Raw genomic sequence first — 20364 nt, 5'->3', positions numbered from 1 at the left:
GGCTACGGGGAGCTTCTGAAAGTATTTATCGTCCTGTTATATTGGTGCAAGAAACAAACACAACCCAGGGGCAGGAAGGCTGGGGAGGGGACTGGACTCCACCATCTGCCTCGGTTTCCTTGTCTCAGGACACTTGTGCATGACCGCTGATGTGCAGTGTCACAGCAGGCCTGCTGTGACATACACACGTGAACCCAGGCCTTCCCATGCAAGATTCAAACATCCAGGGCGCTGAGCTTTGGGGTTCCTGGGAAAAGGTCCCCCAGCCCCACCCTGCAGAGCTGTAGGGCCTGGAGAGGTAGGTGGCAGGTGTAGGCCTTCAGGGATCTCACATGGGTGTTCTGTCACCAGTGGAGGTGGCCCTCCTGACCCCATCACAGCCTGAGGTGACCCTACCTGTTGTTGGGGTTATCTGAGTGCAGGAGATAAGAGTTCGGACCTCTCCCTACTGCTCCTCCGTGCCCATCGCTCTACCTGGGGGCCACTAAGGCCCGGGACCACACACAGAGGAGTAGGCGAACTGCTGTGGGAGGGATGGGCCCGGACACCCTGCCTCCTGGGGCTCGGGTGTCTCCTCTGCATCATTTTCTGTATTTTTTTCCCCACTTTTGCTGACTGGGACGCCTTGGCCAGGCCAGCAGTCAGCCAATACTACAGGCAGAGACCTCATTCTCATGGTCCAGGAGACGCCGGGTCCTGCCCCCACACCCCTTAGCCCACAGCAATGTGCTGTGCGGCCCTGGGCTTGGCTATGGGAAAGGAGGCAGGGAAACGCCGGCAGACCACAGACCCACAAGCGAAGGCAGGGGCCGCAGCCCGGACACTTGCCTGGTTCTGCCTGAGCACAGACACCTGCTTCTGCAGGCTGATGTTCTCCTCCTCCAGCTCTGAGTAGTCCTGTAGCAGGCGGGCCTCTCGGAACTTATACTCCTTGATGTCATCCCGCAGGCGGCCACGCTGCGTCTCCACATTCTGATTGATCTGCCAAGAGGAAGGTGGGTGTGGGCAGCTGGCCACAGCAGGTCCCACTGGCGCTGGCAGCCACGTAGCTGAGCCAGGACCTGGCTGGGTCCCTTGACCTCAGTCCCTGTGACATTCTGGGCTGTCCTGTATGTGATAGGACGTTTCGCAGCTCCCTCCCACACTGTGACAACTAGAATGGTCTCCAGACGTCGCTGACATCCCCGGGGGCAGAAATGATCCCTAGACAGACTATCTCCCACCTGTCCCCTGTATTCGAGCTCCAGGTGGCATCTGGTTCCTCAGGCCAGCACCACCCCACTCGGGCCTCCCCTCTGCCTTCGCTTCTCGCGAACTGGCCTCTCCACTGTGCTGGGGCTTTGTAGACAAGACCCCAAGACTCCACGCAGGTACACACGCGCCAGCAACGCGGGATCGGTAAGATGTAACAGTACTAGAGAGAAAGAAGGAAAACATGAAAGCAACAAAAAGGGGGAGTCATCTGGTGTCAAGCACTCCTGACAACCACTCACTACACGAGTCTCCAGCAAAGTGACCCGAGGCGGTAGCCAAGAGCGACACCAGAACGAACACACAGCACGTGACAGGCTGAAGAAAAGGCAAGACTCACCCAGAAAGCAAAACTCCTGTTGAACAGGCAAAAATATGCAAAATGATACGGTCCGAGTGGCGACATGAGGAAACACTGTCACTCACTTCTGTGGATCTGGAGAGGCAGCTGGAAATCCCTGACAAAGCCCCACACACAAGCTCAGGGCTGGCACCGCCCTTGTTTGCTGCCCTTGTTAACTGTCAGGGTTAACGTCTGTGGCAACGCGGCGAGGCCCCCACATCCACGCATTTGGGTAAACGCCAGTCCAGACGCCACCACGCTGGATACAGGCGAGAGTGACGTCTAACTCAGCACACTCTGAGAGAAGAAGAGCACCCTCTGTGACGGGCCTCCTCCCATAGGTTCCAAGCCCCAAAGAAAAGACTAGAATGCTCTGGAAAGAGGAATTTTGCCTCCAGACCCCTTCAGACTCCAGTTGTAACCTCAGCTCTTCCCTGGGTCTCCAGTCACTGGCCCACCACCCTCACAGCCACCTGAGCTAAATCCTTACACGAAGTCAACCCTCTCCCCTGGTGTGCGGCTCTGGAGAGCCCTCCCTACCTCCACAATCACAGACTCATAAGAACCGTGACCGTGGGCTTGCCACGTCCACATGGCTACAGCATGCCGGGTGCTCCCCACTTGTGGCTCAGCCCACCCCGGCCTGACGCACCTGCTCAGAGCAACTGTCCGCTCAGCATGGGAGGACACAGGAGGTGGCATGGGGAGCACGGTCACGAGCAAGATCTACTCCTATTCTTCCAAACAGGCTTTATTTACTTAAAGCTCAACAACTACCTTCAAACCCAAGGGCCCTGAGGCGGACTGAAACAGTAGGTGGCGGTGGGGAGGAGGGGGGTGCACAGGCCAGCCTGGGCTCCCAGACCCTCCAAACCCCAAAACCTGAACTCCAGACGGCACGTGGGGTGAGCTGAAGGCGCACACAGCCTGTCCTTGACTGACACGGAACTCCCCCCCCCCCCGCCCCCCAGAGACAGTCCATGGAACGCACATGCGCCTCGTCTGCTCCGAGCAGCACGGTCACCCCCGCCCAAAGCACCTCCTCACTTCCCACGAACACCAGTCAGGTGCCTGCTCTGCCTCTCCAGAAATGCCCTGCCTACTCCGCCCTCTCTCACCTGGGGTACAAGAGGTGCCCAAACACACGTGACACGACCGGACACGGCCACCACTTGGGATGGAAGCCAGAGCCGGAACCCCGCAGCTACCGTCCCTCTAGACTGCAGGAAGAGACATGAGGGGTAGCTCCCCCCACGGCCAGGACAACCTTCCCAACTCAGGGTGACGGGCCCACAGGGAGACGCATCCCGTCTTGCTTTGTTGCTAAAAATGGTAACACAGCCTCCAATCACAAACACCTGGGCTGACAAACGACAGGGGGCCCCATGGGCGGAGAGGAAAGGGGCACCAAGCTCACAGATTGGCCCCGGACACATGTGGCAGGTGAGGGCACCTTCTGGGAATGCTACAGGATCCAGATGCCTGCATTTTGGTTCTGCAGCAGACACAGCGCCTCTGCCTAGCACACACCCAACTCTGAGGGCTCCGACAAGCTCCAACTGGCCACCACATGCTTTGGTTTTCCCCAAAGCAAGCATCTTCTCCCAGACAGCCCGTGGATGGCAGCCTTATGATGGGCACAGGCAGTAAACACGTGACCCTCTGCCCCGACGGTGCAGGCTGGCTGGAGAAGGTGGACGCGTGGGGACCCTGGACCTTAGGTTCCTCACCAGCAAACCCTCTCCATGCCCCTCAGTGCCCCCAGCCCGTCAGCATGCTCCCACCTCAGCCCCCAGGGGCCCTGAGGAGAACATGGGAGCAGACACTCCCCTTCATTGAGGAAACCCAGAGGAGGCCCATGGGGAATGGCAGGCAGAACTTGCCCTGGACCAGATGGCTGTCCTCACACAGCTAGAGAAGCACCTTCAGGGCAGGAGGCACTGGTAGGTCAGGGCTGAGCCAGGGCTTTGTCCTTCCAGCCAGGGCTATGCCCACCCTCCCTGTCCACCCCAAGAAGTGAGGCACCCCAGGTGTGTGTGTGTGCATGTTGGGAGGGGTGGGGGGATAGAGGGAGAGGAGGGGAGTCATGGCTGGGAGACTCCCTGCCTGGAAGGTTCCAGACCACTGGTGACGCCCTAGGTCCTGGGTCCTGCAGCCTGGGCCACAGCTGCAGGAGCTCTGGGTGGTGGAAGGAGGAGCTAGGAGAGAGAGGCAGGAAGGAGCATCAGGAGAGGGAACGCAGGAACAAGCCTCATTTAGCGGCCTGCGACAACCACGCAAGCCAATCAGAGGGACACAAAGGGGTCTCACGGGTAGTGACTCTCTCCTCCAGGAGCTCAGCTGTACTTCCCTCTGCCTTTCTCCCAGTGGGTTCTAGGAAGGTGGTAAGCGATGACCCAGGCTGGACCTGCTGTCTCGAGGCAAACAGAGTCCTGTGATGGGCCCAGCCCTGCGGCTGCTGCAGCGACAGAAAGTGTCCACAGCTGTGTTATATGCACGGCAGGCGAGGTTCCTGTGAGACTGACACCTTACTGGAGTTCCTAGGAAGCCCCCTACCAAGAGCCGCCATCACCAGAAGGGCCAGCTCTAAAAGAGGGTAGGCTGGGGTGGCAGGTGGGCCTGCCTGGGACCAGAAGCCACCTTCTCCCGGCTGGGCAGGGCCCCCTGAAGTGCTTGGGCAAGTAAGTGTTCTCCGCGTGTAACTGCAGAGGCCAAGGCTCGGGTGAGCTTGCCCTGTGCAGGCTGTCCAGGAGACACCTGCTTCTCCACAGACAAGCCTTCCCCAACTGACCTGATCTCCTGGCGGGCTGCTGCACATCATACCCTGCTCCCCAGGAGGAATGAGCCCTTCCTCATGGGACCCATTCCCTCAAGACCCACACAGGCCTCCCGGTCCTCCTCCCATGTGGGGCTTCACCCCTGTGGCCTCTTCAACATACCCATATCCCCTCCTCTTGCCTTTAGGCTATCTGCCCATGTGACAGTCCCCCCATCTCCCAAACCCTGGGCTGGGAGCCACCCCATGCTGAAGACCCACCTGGCACCTGACAAGACTGCTCCTGACCCTAGCACCCGTCTGAGCTTGTGACCAGACGTCTCGCTTCCTTCCAGCTGGCTCTGGGTGGCCCAGACACCACCACAGCGGCAATCAAGCCTTTCCTGGCTTCTTCCCTGGGTGACAGGGAGCACAGATGTCTGCTGGGACGACTCTGTCCTTTATTCTGGGGCCCGAGACACATGGGGTCCACCAGGGCAGCAAGGACAGGGCCTGCCACGACAAAGAGATGACCTGGCAGGGCGCCACAGGGCAGATGAGGCTGACTCCTCACCAACCCAGTCCCACCTCTCAAGAGTAGCCCCCACCTCGCTTCCCAGAGCAACTCTCTGGAAGGCCTCGGTGTGTGCACGAGACTGGACTCTGCCTCTAGCCAGCTGTGGCCGTGCCCAACTCCCGGGGACTCTGCTTCTTCATATGCAAAATGAGGCTCAAGGCCACGTCCCAGGACAGATGCTAGCTGCGCCCATCCACACAACAGCACAGAAGTCAGAGGTCAGGACCCCAGAGCTGCTCCTTGGTTTCGCCATCCATGAGATGAGGGAAGTACGTGGATGCCCACAGGCTCACCAAAAGGAGGAGTTCTGGGGCAGCTGAGGCTGTCCCATGAGCTAAGCACATCTGTTATACAGGTCACATGACAGAGGCCATTGGATGCCCCTGGAAAGTCGACACTGGGGGCTAGACACAAGCTGTCACGGGGTCTGGTCAGAGGACACATGGATGGCAGCAAGCCCAGGCACCAGGAGGTACAGCTATCGTCACGGAAGGGGTGTCCCCTGGGGTGACCCCGCACGGCTTGCAGTGCATGTCACACGAAGGCAGGTGCGGGGCCGCACTTCTTGGGGACAGCGCTTGGTGTTGTATTCCTGTGGTTCCGGCTCCTGGAGTAGGCCTGAGCCTCGTGTGCCAGCCTCAGGGAAGGGAGGGGATGGCCACATCCCCGCCCAGGACCAGCAGAAGAGTTCAGAAAGGGTACAACGGGGCTGGCAAGGGAGGGGATGTTGGTCTGAGCAGGGAGTAGTGGGGCTTGTGGGGCAAGAAATAGGGCCTTGAGAGGATGAGGAGGCTGAGGGTGCGTGGGGTGGGGTGGGCAGGCCGCCTCCTGAAACACCAACAGGAAGAGCAGGAATCCTGGCCCCACCAAACCTGGTCTCACGAGGGACCAGCTGAGCTAATTTCCTGACGCACAAAGCCAAGAGTCAGCAGGTCCCCAGGGTGTTCCAGACAGCCCAGACTAGCCCTTCTGGAAGAGGAGGAGAGTGGAATGAGCATGGCCAGCACAGCGGCTGAGACTGCCTCAGTAAGGTCAAACCCTCCTCCCATTCCAAGCCGGGTGATCCTGTGGGAGGAAGTGAGATCATGCACTCTGGCTCCACACGGGATCCAAGCCAAGCTCCTCCCAGGCCCACAGGCCTCGGTGACCTCTGACCCCAACCAGGGGCAGTGACTGCTCCCCCTGCTGCCAGATCCTGGGCTCTGTCCCAGAGCTCGCTGGAGTCCCCCTCCTGGATCCGTGGGACCCTGACTGCTCCATACCCTCCCATCCGAAGCATGAAACTGACAACCATCCGTCCCTCTGGTCACCTGTCACCCCTGAAGTAAACAGAGGGCAGACAGCAGGTCTCCCTGCGGCCCAGAACAAGGCCCCCTGCCCTTCTGGATGAGAACCCGGGGGTACCGAGGCCATGGCCAGGACTCGCTCACACGGGCTCGTGGCCACATGTGCTGGCCCTGTCGCTCGCCCACCCCACCTTGAGGGCAGTGGCACCAGACACTTGCCCCCACCCCACCAGGCACGCCCGTCACCTCCTTCAGCTCCTGCGCCACGGACGCCAGGCGCTCGTTCTCCGACTGCGTGTTGGTGAGCACGTTCCGCAGCTGCTTCAGCTCGGTCTGCAGCTCCAGCACCTTGCGCACGTAGTACTGCTCCTTGGAGGCCGACTCCTGGATCAGACTCTCCTCCCGGCTCTCGCCGTCCGCCGCCACCTTCTTGTGGTTCGTGTGCGCCTGTCCAAATGCCTGTGCAGAGACCAGATGCTCTTAAGAGAGATGCCGACGCTGGCTAGCCCTGGGGCAGGACATTCTGCTCATGCAAGTGCCCACAAGCTGGTCATCGGAGGAGGACGTGCCGGGACATGCGGGGAGCTGGATGGGGGCCACGGGCCACTGGCGGGGTACTGGACACCTAAGGGCCACACAGGCTGCAGGTGGGGGCGGAGGCAAGGAGGAGCTAGGAGGGGCTGATGGCCGATGTGGGCCAGGCACGGAAGGACCCAGGCCCAGCAGAAGGAGTGGCTGGGGGCCGAGAGAGACAAGATGGATATGGGGTGCGCAGCAGAACAGCCCCTTCTGGGAGTCAGGCTGCTGACCCAGGGGCCAGGCAGGGAACTCCTACCCTAGAACAAACAGGGCAGGTCTAAGGCCCCCAACAGCACCCCTCTGCCCCATTCCAGATGGAGAAACTGAGGCTCAGGGAGGCACCCTTCCACTGCCTGATTCTGAGCACTCTATTCACCCATCCTGGGAGGCCACGGAGACCAAGGAGGCTTGGGAGGGTGTGAGACCAGGCCAGGGCCTAGTGATGGCACAGGAGGGTGAACCAGGATACTCAGAACCAGTCTACAGACCAGGACCTGGGCAAAGAGCAGAAAGTACCAGAGGGGAGAGGGCACTGCCACCCCAACTCTCAGATACAGGGAGGGCTCTGGGCCACAACAGGCAAGGGGGCCCTGCCCCCAGGCTCAGGGAGGAGCCCTCAAAGGAGAGTACAACCTGGCATGGTATAGCCAACCCAGTCCACCGCCTCGGTCCTGAGCTGGTTGTGGCCCCCACCCAGTGCCTCCATCCAGCCACTCCGCACAGCCCCAGTCCCCAGGACACAACCCCCAGGGGCCTGTGTATGTCCCCTGCAGCGGCCCCCTTCCCAGTGGCCACCCTATGCAGATTCTCTACAGGGCTCCTGGCTCACAGAAGAAAAATAAAATCCAGGGAGGGCTACTGAAGAAGTAGTTGATGTCTTTGTTTCTTGCAGAAAAACAAGGGCATTTTCACTTATTTGCTGTTTGATAAGAAGTCCAGAACTCTGAGAAAACAATTGGGAAAATATGCATAAAGATAAGGGTGTTACTGCGCAGGATCATTTCTGATATAAAAAAATCAAGGGATGCCTGGGCAGCTTAGTCAGCTGAGCGGCTGCCTTCCACTGGGGTTGTGATCCTAGGGCCCAGAATTGAGCCCCACATCGGGATCCTTGCTCAGCAGGGAGCCTGCTTCTCCTTCTGCCTATCACTCCCCCTGCTTGTGCTCTTTCTCTCTCGGATTTAAAAACAGATAAATAGGGGCGCCTGGGTGGCTCAGTTGGTTAAGCAGCTGCCTTCGGCTCAGGTCATGATCCCAGCATCCTGGGATCGAGTCCCGCATCGGGCTCCTTGCTTGGCGGGGAGCCTGCTTCTCCCTCTGCCTCTGCCTGCCATTCTGTCCGCCTGTGCTCGCTCTCTCTCCCTCTCTCTCTGACAAATTAAAAAATAAAATAAAATAAAATAAAAAATAAAAACAGATAAATAAAAAAAATATTTTTAAAAAATCAAAATGTAGAAAGCCGTGGTAGACTGGTAGATGACGTGGGGTCTCCCCTTCCCAAGGACGGCTCCTGCTCATCTGCCCCCAGCTGCCAGCATGGCCCACCCTGTGAAAATCCGTTTCCTTTCAAACCAAGTCAGCTCAGCTCTAATTCCCGATGCTGTCCTCCTCCATCCCCGTCCCAAATAAAGACCAAACAGAGCACAGATTCATGCCTACACAGGGCCTGGCCCAACCAGTGGCAGTGCTGACTGCCAGCTGCACACCAGCCCGGGGTGTGCCAGACCCCGCCAGGCTTCTGGAAGCACAGGAAGGACCCAACCCATGAGGTAGGTACCCTGAATGAGAGCTGTATCTCCAAGCCTCCAGGCCAGCCTGACTGGGCGACCAGAGTACAACACACTCCTGAACCCCAAGCTGGAGTGTAGACATCTCACCAGGCAGTGGGTCAACCATCAGAGGCTGTCCCAAGGTGAGACAGCTAAATGTTGTGACGCACACAGGTGTGCACGCACACACGTCCAGGCCTGCCAGGATCAGCCCAAATCTGCACCTCCGCCCAGTCCCCAGCCCAGCCCACAAGCACTGAGACAACAGAGCTGGGGACTTGAACATCCTGCTGAGCTAATAAAACAGTCACAGGCACTGATCTGGCTCCCGTGAGCAGAAGTTACCATTAACAGGGAACTTTATGTGACTAAGCACCAGAGAGTGAGGGGCAGGGTTCAGGTGAGCTCCATGACAGCTCGTCCCCCAACAAAAGGACCTCTGGGTGTGGCACCGAAAGACAGACAATGGTGGGCATGCCGGCAGACCTTCGGGGAGGGGCGGTGCTGCAAGGTGGTGGACAAGGCAGAAGTGGCAGATCGCAGGCAAAAGGCACAACTGGTGCAAACCTGTGAGAGAGCCACTGGCAGCCAAGAGGAGGAGGTGGGGGTGGGTGCAAAGACATGGAGCCCGTAAGTGCTCTCTGGTCCTGACCAACAAAGCTGATGGGCACAACCTAAAGGCATCAAAGTATGTCCCAGAACAAAGCCTGGGAACCCACATAGGAATTAACAGCACCAGCTCCCAACGCCGTAAAAGGGAAACCAGTCCACCACAATGGGGAGAGCTCACCGTCACTGGGAGAAGAGCTCACCGTCGCCGGGGCAAGAGCCAGGAGACTGATTTCCACGGGTTCAGGATGCAGACCAGATACCGATCACACGCAACAGCGACCCAGAAGACTTGCAAGATGGAAGTACAAAAAGTGACGTGAGTGGGGCGACGGGTGGGATTAGCAGCCGGTTACACAATGTGGAAGACTAGTAAGCTTGAAGCAGCAGCACCAAGACTACCCAAAATAAAACACACGGAAAAAAAGACTGAAAAACTGGAGAGCTCAGAGGGAGCTGTGGGTCAAATAGGGAAACCAGAGTCCCAGGGAAGAGAAAGGGTGAGGATAAAGTAAGTCCTTGAAAAATCATAATGGCTCAAGAATTTCCAAATTTGATGGAAACTATATATCTACAGACGGTAGCAGCTCACCCACCCCGGAGCTCAAGATGAGAGAAACTACACCAAGGGTATCACAAAACTGCCTAAAACCAGCAAAGGACACACTAAAATCACCCAGAGAAAAGCAGCAAGTACAAGGTGACAGCAGATTTCTCTGACGAGCCAGGAGATAGCGGAACCACCCAGAAAGCAAAACAACAGAAACCTATTAACGAGGGGGCTACACCCAGTGAAAACCCCACAAAGGGAGTTCAGACAGACAAGAGCTGAAAGACTTTACCACCTGCACACCGGCACTGCAGGCATAAATAAAATCGCTCGGGCAGAAGAAAAACAGTACCAGATGGAAATCTAGATTTAGAAGGAGGAGCGAAAAGCACCAGAAATGAAAATCATGGAATAAATGTAAGACTTGCTTTATTGTTTTTTTAAAATATTTCATTTATTTATTCAACAGAGATCACAAGCAGGCAGAGAGGCAGGCAGAGAGATAGGAGGAAGCAGGCTCCCTGCTGAGCAGAGAGCCCGATGCGGGGCTCGATCCCAGGACCCTGGGATCATGACCTGAGCCAAAGGCAGAGGCTTTAACCCACTGAGCCACCCAGGTGCCCCAGGACTTGCTTTATTGTTAAAGTCCCTTTAAGATAATGAACTAGAGACTCGATGCAATCCCTACCAAAATTCCAATGGCCTTTTTTTGCAGAAATGGAAATTCATACGGGATTGCAAGGGGCCCAAAATAGCTAAAACAGTATTAGAAACAAAGTAGGAAGACTCAAATTCTCTATTTCAAAACTTAATGCTACAGTGACCATGACAGTGTGATACTGGCATTAAGACAGTATAACCTAATGGAACAGAAGAGTCCAGAAATAAACCCCTACATATGTGGTCAACTGATTTTTTTTTTTTTTTTTTTTTTTTACTTGACAGAGAGAGATAGATCACAAGTAGGCAGAGAGGCAGGCAGAGAGGGCAGGGGAAGCAGGCTCCCCGCTGAGCAGAGAGCCTGATATGGGGCTCGATCCCAGGACCCTGAGATCATGACCTGAGCAGAAGGCAGAGGCTTAACCCACTGAGCCACCCAGGTGTCCCTGATCAACTGATTTTTGCCAAGGGTAAAAAGGTAGTTCAGTGATGAAAGAATAGGTTTTCAACAAATGGTGCTGGGACAAATGGATAGCCCTGTGCAAAGAATAAAGTCGAATCCCTACTTCACATCATATACACAAATTAACTCAAAATGGATCAGAGACCTCAACACAAGAACTACAACTAAAACTCAGGAAAAAAATAGGGATTAATCTTTGTGACCTCATTGGCATTCTTAATATTGATACCATAAGCATGAGCAAAAACAACAAAAATAAACTGGACTTCATCAAAATTAAAACATTTGTGTATCAAAGGACACTGTCAAGTGAAAAGACAAGCTATGCAATAGGAGAAAATAGTTTTTTTCTTTTTAAGATTTATTTATCTGGGGGCACCTGGGTGGCTCAGTCAGTGAAGTGTCCACCTTCGCCTCAGGTCATGATCCCAGAGTCCTGGGACTGAGCCCTAAGGTCCCGCTCCGTGCTCAGTGCAGAGTCTGCTTGAGGATTCTCTCTCTCCCTCTGCCCCCTCCTGCACACACACTCTTTCTCCCACATAAATATCTTTTTATTTTTATTTTTATTTATTTTTTTTTAAAGATTTTATTTATTTGTCAGAGAGAGAGGGAGAGAGAGCGAGCACAGGCGGAGAGAATGGCAGGCAGAGGCAGAGGGAGAAGCAGACTCCCCACCAAACAGGGAGCCTAATGTGGGGCGTGAGGCCAAGACCCGGGGACCACGACCTGAGCCGAAGGCCGATGCTCAACTGACTGGGCCACCCACGCGCCCCCATGAAGAGTTCTTTAGTGAGAATGAGTTTAGCCAGGTTGCAAGATACAAGATCAATGTACCAAAAATCAAACACTTCTACATATAAGGAATGACGAGGAATGAACAATCAGAAAGTGAAAAATTTTAAAATGCTACTTATAATAGCATCAAAAATATTAAATGCTGGGAACCCTGGGGGGCTCAATTGGTTAAGTGTCTGCCTTTGGCTTGGGTCATGATCCCAGGGTCCTGAGACTGAGTCCCACATTGGGCTCGCTTGCTTCTCCCTCTCCCACTCCCCCTGCTTATGTTCCCTTTCTCACTGTGTCTCTCTCTGTCAAAAAAATAAATAAAATCTTCAAAAAAAATTTTTTTTTTAGAGCACACACATGCTTGGGAGCAGGGACAGAAAGGGAGAAAATCCCAAGCAGGCTCCACACCTGGTGCAGAGCCCAATGTGGGGCTCGATCTCAGGACCCTGAGATCATGACCTGAGCCAAAGTCAAGAGCTGGACATTCAACTGAGCCACCCAGTGTTAAGAATATAACAACAAAAACAACAACAACAACAAAAGAATATAACAACATTCTTTTTTTTTTTTCTTTCAAGATTTTATTTATTTATTTGTCAGAGAGAGAGCAGAAGCACAGAGAGCTGCAGGCAGAACCGGAAGAGCAGGCAGAGGGAGAGGCAGGCTCCCTGCTGAGCAAGGAGCCCTATGTGGGACTCCATCCCAGGACCCTGGGATCATGACCTGAGCCGAAGGCAGATGCTTAATGGACTGAGCTCCCCAGGCTTCCCAAGAATATACCAATATTCTTAATATTGTCCATTCTCCACAAATTTATCTTTCAATTCATCACAATGACAATAAAAATCCCAGCATTTTTGGTAGAAACTGATCAGCTGATTCTAAAATTCACATGGATATTAAAAGGACCTAGAATAATCAAAATGACTTCAAAAGAAAAACAAAGTAGAAGGACCTGATTTCAATACTTAGGCTATTTGGTGGCAAACAGATAACCTTGTAACAAACAGTGCTGGAATGAATGAATATCAATATGCAAAAAATCAACTTCAATCCCTATCTTACAGCATTTTGAAAATTAATTTAAAATGGGTCATAAGGGGCGCCTGGGTGGCTCAGTGGGTTAAAGCCTCTGCCTTTGGCTCGGGTCATGATCCCAGAGGCCTGGGATCGAACCCCACATCGGGCTCCCTGCTCGGCGGGGTGTTTGCTTCTCCCTCTCTCTCTGCCTGCCTCTCTGCCTACTTGTGATCTCTTTCTCTGTCAAAATAAATAAAATCTTAAAACAAAGAAAAAAAAATGGGTCATAAGTTTAAACATTCTAACTCTAAGACTTCCGGGAAAAACAAGAGAAACTGTTTGTGACCTTAGACATGACATATTTAAAAAACTGGTAATTTGGACTTTAAAACTAAGAACTTCTGTTGTTTGAAAGGTAAGAGAAGGGTGACCTCAAGGGCATTAGGCAAAATGCAGTAAATCAGACAGAAATACCGCACAATCTCTCTCATATGTGGACTCTAAGAAAAACCAAAAGCCACAGTCACAGACACAGATAACAGATCAGTGCTTATTAGTGGTGAGGCAAAGAGCTGGAAATGGTTAAAAAGAAAGGTAATTTTAAAAAGGTAATTCTATTGAGTTTTCAAGGTCTTTGTTTATAAGATTAATGATAGTAGTTTTGGCAATCTAAATTCTTTATTTTCACATACTTTAATGAGAAACATAAATACACATGACTTTTGAAGACCCTGGGAACCCAGGTTACAGTGATTTAAAGAACCAAACAGGGCACCTGGGTGGCACAGCACAGTAAGCATCTGACTCTTGGTTTCAGCTCAGGTCATGATCTCAGGGTCGTGAGTTCTAGCCCCATGTTGGGCTCCACACTCAGCGTGGAGATTCTCTACCTCTGCCCCTCCTCTCACTCCTCTCTCTCTAAAATGAATACACAAATCTTAAAAAGATTCTCAAGCTGGATACAAGAAACTATACCCAAACAAATTCCAACTATATGCTATTAACAATACACATATAGGACAAAAATAAGGACAAAGAAAGCTGACAGTAAACAAACAAAAAGACACACCAAGCAATACTAAGAAAGCTGGTATGGTTACTTTAAGAGCAGACAAAGTAAGACTCCTAGACAAAAAGCACTGCCAGAAATAGAGTCAAATAATGATAAAACAAGTAATTCACCAGCACGTTTTGTTTAAAATCAGGAAACTATTTTTAGTTGCACAACATAAAATTTACCATCTTCACCATTTTTTTGTATTTATTTTTATTTAAATTTAAATTTCTTTTCAGTGTTCCAGAATTCATTGTTTATGCATCACACCCAGTGCTCCATGCAATACGTGCCCTCCGTAACACCCACCACCAGGCTCACCCAACCTCCCACCCCCGGCCCCTCCAAAACCCTCAGATTGTTTTTCAGAGTCCACAGTCTCTCATGGTTCATCTCCCTCCTCCAGTTTCCCCCAACCATCTTCACCATTTTTAAGTGGACAGTTTAGGAGCGTTGATGACATTCACACTGTTGTGCAGCCCATCTCTAGAACTCTTTTCATTAACAAAAAAAAGAACAATGCAGAGACAAGGCACAGACTGAACAAAAGTCTATGCAAATCACGCATCTGATAAAGGACTTCCATCCGAGATACAAGAGTTCTCAAAACTCAGTAAGAGCAACAGCCCCCTAAAACATGAGCAGAAGAACTGAATAGACACTTCCCCCAAGAAGACACACATACAGGAAAGAATCAGGGACTAGGGAGATGCCACCACACACATAGGAGGCGGCGTAGATGAGAACATCTGCCCTGGCCGAGGCCGCTGTGCGAGCAGACACCTGACAAAAGGCACAGCCATCCACTCCCAGGTGTTTAACAGAACCTGTGTCCAGACAGTCCTGCGGGGGATCTGTAACAGCTGCGAAACCACGCTGAAATGGCGGCAGGAGGCCGGCAGGGGGAGCTCCGTCTCCCCACCTTGCTTCATTTCCACATGGCTCACTCAATGACAGCTCTAGGGAGCTGTTTATCACAAGGCATCCGGGCTTGCTGCTCCAGCTGGGGGACCTCGTCCCTCCCGTCTCCTGTGCTCACCACCCCAGCTGGGAAACCCCATTCCCTGTGCTCACCATCCCAAGCTGGGGGACCCCCATTCCTTGTGCTCACCATCCCAAGCTGGGGGACCCGTTCCTGCGCACAAGCCCCTGCTCACAGGCTGGAGACTGGGGGTCTCAGAGGGGAAGTCACTCAGCCTGCCCAACTGAATTTCTGCTGACCAAAGGGCCCTCACCCAATCCGTGCACCACCTTGAGACCTGCCTCCCCACCCCAGGAAGGCGCATAGCAGCAGTGTCCATCAGACGTCAATGTCCAGCTATGGGGACCCGCGTCCTCAAAGCATCCCCTGCCTTGCCGTGCACCTCCCAGGCCAGTGTCCACTAGAGGGTCCCCAAGGCCCCTGGTGCTCTGAGGAAGAAAGGCGGTGCCCTTCTGGATGGACCCCAAGATGCACATCAGGGCTCTGAGCTAGTGGCCTGGAGGGACCAGCAGCCGTGCTGGTGTGAGGTTCCCATAAGGGCTGGCCTAGCCAGGGGTGGGGCGACAGTGTTCCTGACACAGCTTCACGGTGCGCACCCCACCTGGCAAGCCCCAACACGGTCCCGCAAGCCTAGGCATGAGGTCATAATCAGCCCTACTTCAAGTTCATCTCCGCCCTTGTGGACACCTCAAACACCTGCAGTCAGGGCAGACTTGGTGGGGGAGGCTGGGTTTGCCCAGTGCGGAGGGCTTCCTGGGGCCGGGGAAGGAGGTAGAGGGCATGGGCAGAGGGAGCAGCGTGAGCAAGGGCTGGGCGGGAGGTGCCAAGCTCTTCTCAAAGCCTTAGGAGCCATGGAAGGGTCTGGGCAGGAAGGCCCAGCTGGGAGCAGAGGGCTGCAGGGGTGGGAATCTGGCCCAGGGCGGGGATGTGGACAGGGACTGGTGGGCGAACAGAGCAGGGCAGGCCCCTGGTCAGACCCTGCTCACTTGGCTGCGTGCAATCACACCAGTCCCAGGCTGGGGCAGCCACCTCCTCCTCCCAAGCCAGGTGTGAGGCCGACATGGCGTGTGCAGTTCTGAGCACAGTCTGACACACACACACCCAGCATTTCTGGCTGAGACCCCAACAGTACCCACTGGCACACGGGAGGCCTGATACCCAACCCCCACCAGGCCCCCACTATCCCAAGGAGGCTGAGAGCCAGAGACAAAAGCAGAGCAGAGAAGCAGAGAGAATGAGAGACAAGAGCTGAGCTGACCCCGAGAAGCACCGCTGGCCTGGGGTCAGTACACCACAGCCCCACCAGCCACCGCAGCCCAGGCCTGGTTCTGCTGCTGAATCTGTACCAAAACACACCCGAATGGGGAAGCTGAAGCAGCAGGCAGGATGCCCAGGCCACTGCCCTGAGGCCATGGACACAAGAGCCAGGGCTCAGCAAGGGTCCCTGGGACCCAGGCCCACACACAAGTCAGCAACCTGCTGGGGACAGGGAGCCTGCGAACCTTCCATGCAAGAAACCCCATCAGCTTGTCCCTCACAGGCCCAGCTCCGGGCACAGGCCCCCGGAAGGAGGTAAGGTCCCTACAGGGGCCCCAGCCTTGGACCCTGCCCCATCCTGGAGGGAGAAGCCAGGCAGTCCCACTAGGTGGGTCATCCAGCGCAGGGACAAAGACGGGGCGGGGGGGGGACGGGGGCAAACAGGAAGAGACCCCAAGCAGCTGCACACTCCAGACCAAATCTGCACTATTCAGGGTTCCCCAGAGAACACATATCGACATAGACATAAGAGATTTATTACAGGCACTGGCTCAGGCAGTTACAGAAGCGAAGTCCTACAGTCTGCCATCTGCACGCAGGAGACCCAGGAGAGCAGGAGGTGGGGTGTGGAGGCCTGAGGACAGAAGACGCTGTCCCAGCTCCGGGAAAGAGAACTCACCCATCCCATTTCTGCTCTGCTGGGCCAAAGGGCCTGCATGAGGGCCGCCCACACGGAATCAAATGCTAATCCCTTCCACAGACACACCCAAAAGTCATGTTTCCCAACACCTCGGTGTCCTTCAGCCCAGAAACTGACGCGTGGGGCAACCAGCACACCAGCACGAGTCTGCGGCCACGGCTCCCCACTCCGTCCTGCAGGGTGCAAGCTGCCACGACCACACAAAGGAGTAAAACTCTGTTTAGGAGACCAGGCCCACAGCCAGGCGTGGCCCTCGGGCAGCCGTCTGCAGACCCCCTGGTCTGGGCCCGCCCCCCCTCGCCACCTGGCGCCCACTCCCTGCGGCTTGTTACCCGAGAACTCTAAGTGCGTGTCGAAGGGCCCGTGCCCACGTCAGGTCAGGCCTGGGAAGAGGAGGGTGCTCCAGGTGCAGGGACGGGTCTGGCAAAAGCCCAGAGGCAGGACGGGGCAGGCTAGGAGGAGCCCTGAACAGAAAGCCCCTTCCTCCTCAGCGGTGGAGGAGCCCAGCACCCGGCTGGCAGGGGCGCGGGCATGAGCGTGGCGGGGCCCACTGCACACTGGGCTGTCCGCGACATGCCTGGCCCAGTGCTGAGGCAGCTGGAGGGACCAAGCCCAGGAGAAACAGGACTCATCGAGCTGGAAGAGCAACCCCACAAGGGACTGCCCCCACCCCTGTGGTTGGCCAGTCCCTATGGCCCCCAGAAGGCAGTTCCTCTCCCCTGCAGTGGCCTCGCCATCTGCCCCCAAAGACACCGATCATCAGTGGGGTCATCCGCCCTGGTCACAGAGGCCGACCCTTAGTTTCTGACCCCCGTCCATGGGACCCAGAAACAGGTTGGCACGGCGAGGCAGGAGGAGCCTGCTCCTGCCTCCAGGCGGGGCCGCGCTGGAGAAGTTCCCTTCCCAGACCAGTCAGTCTGGCTGGCAGAGGCAGCACGCACAAGGCACGCCACTCCAAAGAAACCCAGAGGAGGGAAGGCATAGGTCCAGGAAGCCCTTTCCACAGGGAGGCTGGGATCTAGGATTCTCGGCTCCTCTGGTGTTGAAGTCCTGGGCTGACCCACACTCACCCACCCACAGGGTGCCCCCCTTTCCCTGAAGGGCCACTAGGCTGCACCAGGATGGGGGTGTCCCAGGAACCCCCAAGTCCCATCAGCTGTCTGTCCCGCCCCCCAGCCCTACACAGCTCTGATGTGGTTACTGCGTGCCTGGGAAGACAACAGACACTGCCGGGCTCCCAGAGTCAACTCTGCCCCAGCTGGGGACCCAAAGCCTGGCACCCTGGGAACCTTCGGATGGTCAGAATCACTCCCTCCGTTCACCAATGGTCTCAAGAAGAGTGAGGAACCCCTAAGGTGTCCCTCACCTCTTTTCTGGTTCAAGATGGTGTCTGTACCTGAATCTTACCCTGGAGAACAGTTTCTCAGAACAAGTGTATATCAAGAGCCCTCCAGTGGGTCACACAGGCCCTGCACCACCTGGAGTGGAGGGCTCACACCTTCTTCACCTGCTTCTGCCTTGCGGGAGGGCAAGTAGCCAAGAGACCCACAGGAAGAAGAAACAACAACTCCAGTCCAATGCCAGCCACCTGTAGCCTGTGCTCAACAGATATTGATGGACTGACAGATTCCCAGTCAAAACTGGTACACGGGCCCCCCGGCTACCGCACTCACTCCGTCACAGGGGGATCGGGCACTCACTCCGTCACAGGGGGATCGGGTGACTCCAGGGCAACACTGTGACTCATGCATTTCCGCATGGCCAAGCTCTTTCTGAAGGAGCCCACCACTCCCACAGGAGCCTCATTCAATGCCAGGCCGGGTTGAGGCCTGGGAACTGGATACAGATAAAAGCCCAATAGTGGTGGTATGGGATAAAGATTTTATAGCACTCAGGGAGTAAATTCTCCATCACAGACGGGTCAATCCCAGCCACACGGCGGTCACTGGCATGAACAGTCGGGCACAAAATATTTAACACTGCAGAACGTATCAACTCACAAAGATCCAAAGTCTGGGGGCACTCAGCACCACGCAAGTCAATCAGAAACAGCCTCAACATAGAGAAGACACAACAGCGATCCCACATGGGAGGCACAAGGTTCTTTCCAATTAGAGCATTTCCCTAAGGAAACGGTAGGACAACGGGATGGGCTGACCTCACCATAATGTCAACAGAAGTCAACGCGCACGTTGTGGGCCACGCTAGAGCGAGACCGAAATAGATGCCTCAAGTTCTCTATAAATCTAAAACTGCTCTCGGGGTGCCTGGGTGGCTCAGTGGGTTAAGCCGCTGCCTTCGGCTCAGGTCATGATCCCAGGTCCTGGGTTCGAGCCCCGCATCGGGCTTTCTGCTCAGCAGGGAGCCTGCTTCCTCCTCTCTCTCTGCCTGCCTCTCTGCTTACTTGTGATTTCTCTCTGTCAAATAAATAAATAAAATCTTAAAAAAAAAAATCTAAAACTGCTCTCAAGAAATAAAAGCTATTTAAAAACGTATTAGCACACACCCAAACATAGGAAAATCGATCTCTTTGCTAATACCTGCACCGAAGAGGCCATCCAGAACACACACCAGGAAACCGAGTTAACAAAAACCAGAAACCTCTCCTATCAGCACTCGGGGATCACTGCCAAAACAGTACTGTGCCGGGGGAGGGAGGTGTGCTAAAAATACACTGTAGCGATAAAAAGAAACACAGAGACTCAACAAAGTAAACAGACAAAAGTCTCAGAAAGAGGAAGTGTCACAACAAAAGCCCAAAAGCAAAATAAAAAAACAAAAGCAAGGAAGCTGGTGGTGTCTGTTCTCCACCCCCGCGATGGTTTTATCCAGGATGGTGGTCTGCGTGGGGCATCTGCCTCTCTGTCAGGCACACAGAGGCGAGTGCCCCTGCATCCCAAGGTGATGTGCTCGCCTGGGGCAGGGCTGGGCCGGGCCGGACCGGACCCCGGAGCCTCGCTGCTCACTGCCACGTCCACTCCCAGCATGGAACAGGGCAGAGGGGTGGTGACCCTGGGCTCAGTGGACACGCTCATCCAGGAGCTCCCCCAATCCTCCCTGCACAGGAGGCCCAAGGATACCCACACGGAATGTGCACACAGAGACTTGGGAGGCCCCAAGAAACAGCTACGCTTCCCCGGGAGCACCAAACCAGCAGCACTAATCACAATTCAGTTTTATAAAAAGATTGACCAGGCACCACGGCTCAGCGTAAGCAAGCCTGTATACTGAGCAGGTCACACAGTGTGTCAGAGGCTGAACTACAGACATTCCTGCTGCAGACAGAGTAACGTGTGAAAAGGAAGCAATAACACCACCCACACGGAGATGCGCTGGCGATGACTGGCCTCGCCTCCCCACCAAAGCTCTACAAAAATGGACCGGCCAGCTTTCTTCTTGACATCGTTACGAGAACATCTGGGCATCAGCAAACGCACCTAGACAGATGAGCACTGACGTTAGCCAAGAGCGAGTGCATGAATAAGTATCAGTCGAGCCCTGGGGTCCCACCCCTGGAAAGGACAAGGGAAGAGAACCTGTGCCCACAGCGGACAAAGGCTAAAAGACACAGAAGAAAGGATTCAAGGGGACGATCTCACCTAGGAAATGCACTGAGGAACACCTCCAGAAAGCTCGAGAGCTCTCCAATCCTGTCAAAGTAAGCTGTTAGGATAGGGGTACGTAATGAGCAATTTATCATCTCAACATCAAGAACATTAACCC

At 54.7% G+C, this 20364-nt stretch overlaps 1 protein-coding gene across 2 annotated transcripts in view; it reads right to left on the bottom strand.

The window, feature by feature from the left end:
• Window positions 1-20364, bottom strand: part of BICD2 (BICD cargo adaptor 2) — a 43161-nt gene that overhangs the window by 8099 nt on the left and 14698 nt on the right. For both annotated transcript variants that reach the window (XM_047699672.1, XM_047699671.1), the window contains exons 2-3: window positions 6459-6671; window positions 829-981 (exon numbers count right to left, since the gene is read on the bottom strand). In XM_047699672.1, coding sequence (XP_047555628.1) covers window positions 829-981; window positions 6459-6671 — 366 coding nt within the window. The remainder of the gene's footprint in view (window positions 1-828; window positions 982-6458; window positions 6672-20364) is intronic.

The sequence above is a fragment of the Lutra lutra genome, chromosome 13, assembly GCF_902655055.1.
Source record: "Lutra lutra chromosome 13, mLutLut1.2, whole genome shotgun sequence".
Lineage (NCBI taxonomy): Eukaryota > Metazoa > Chordata > Mammalia > Carnivora > Mustelidae > Lutra > Lutra lutra.
Note: the sequence above shows the minus strand (reverse complement) of the source record. Positions and strands in the feature narration are given on the sequence as shown.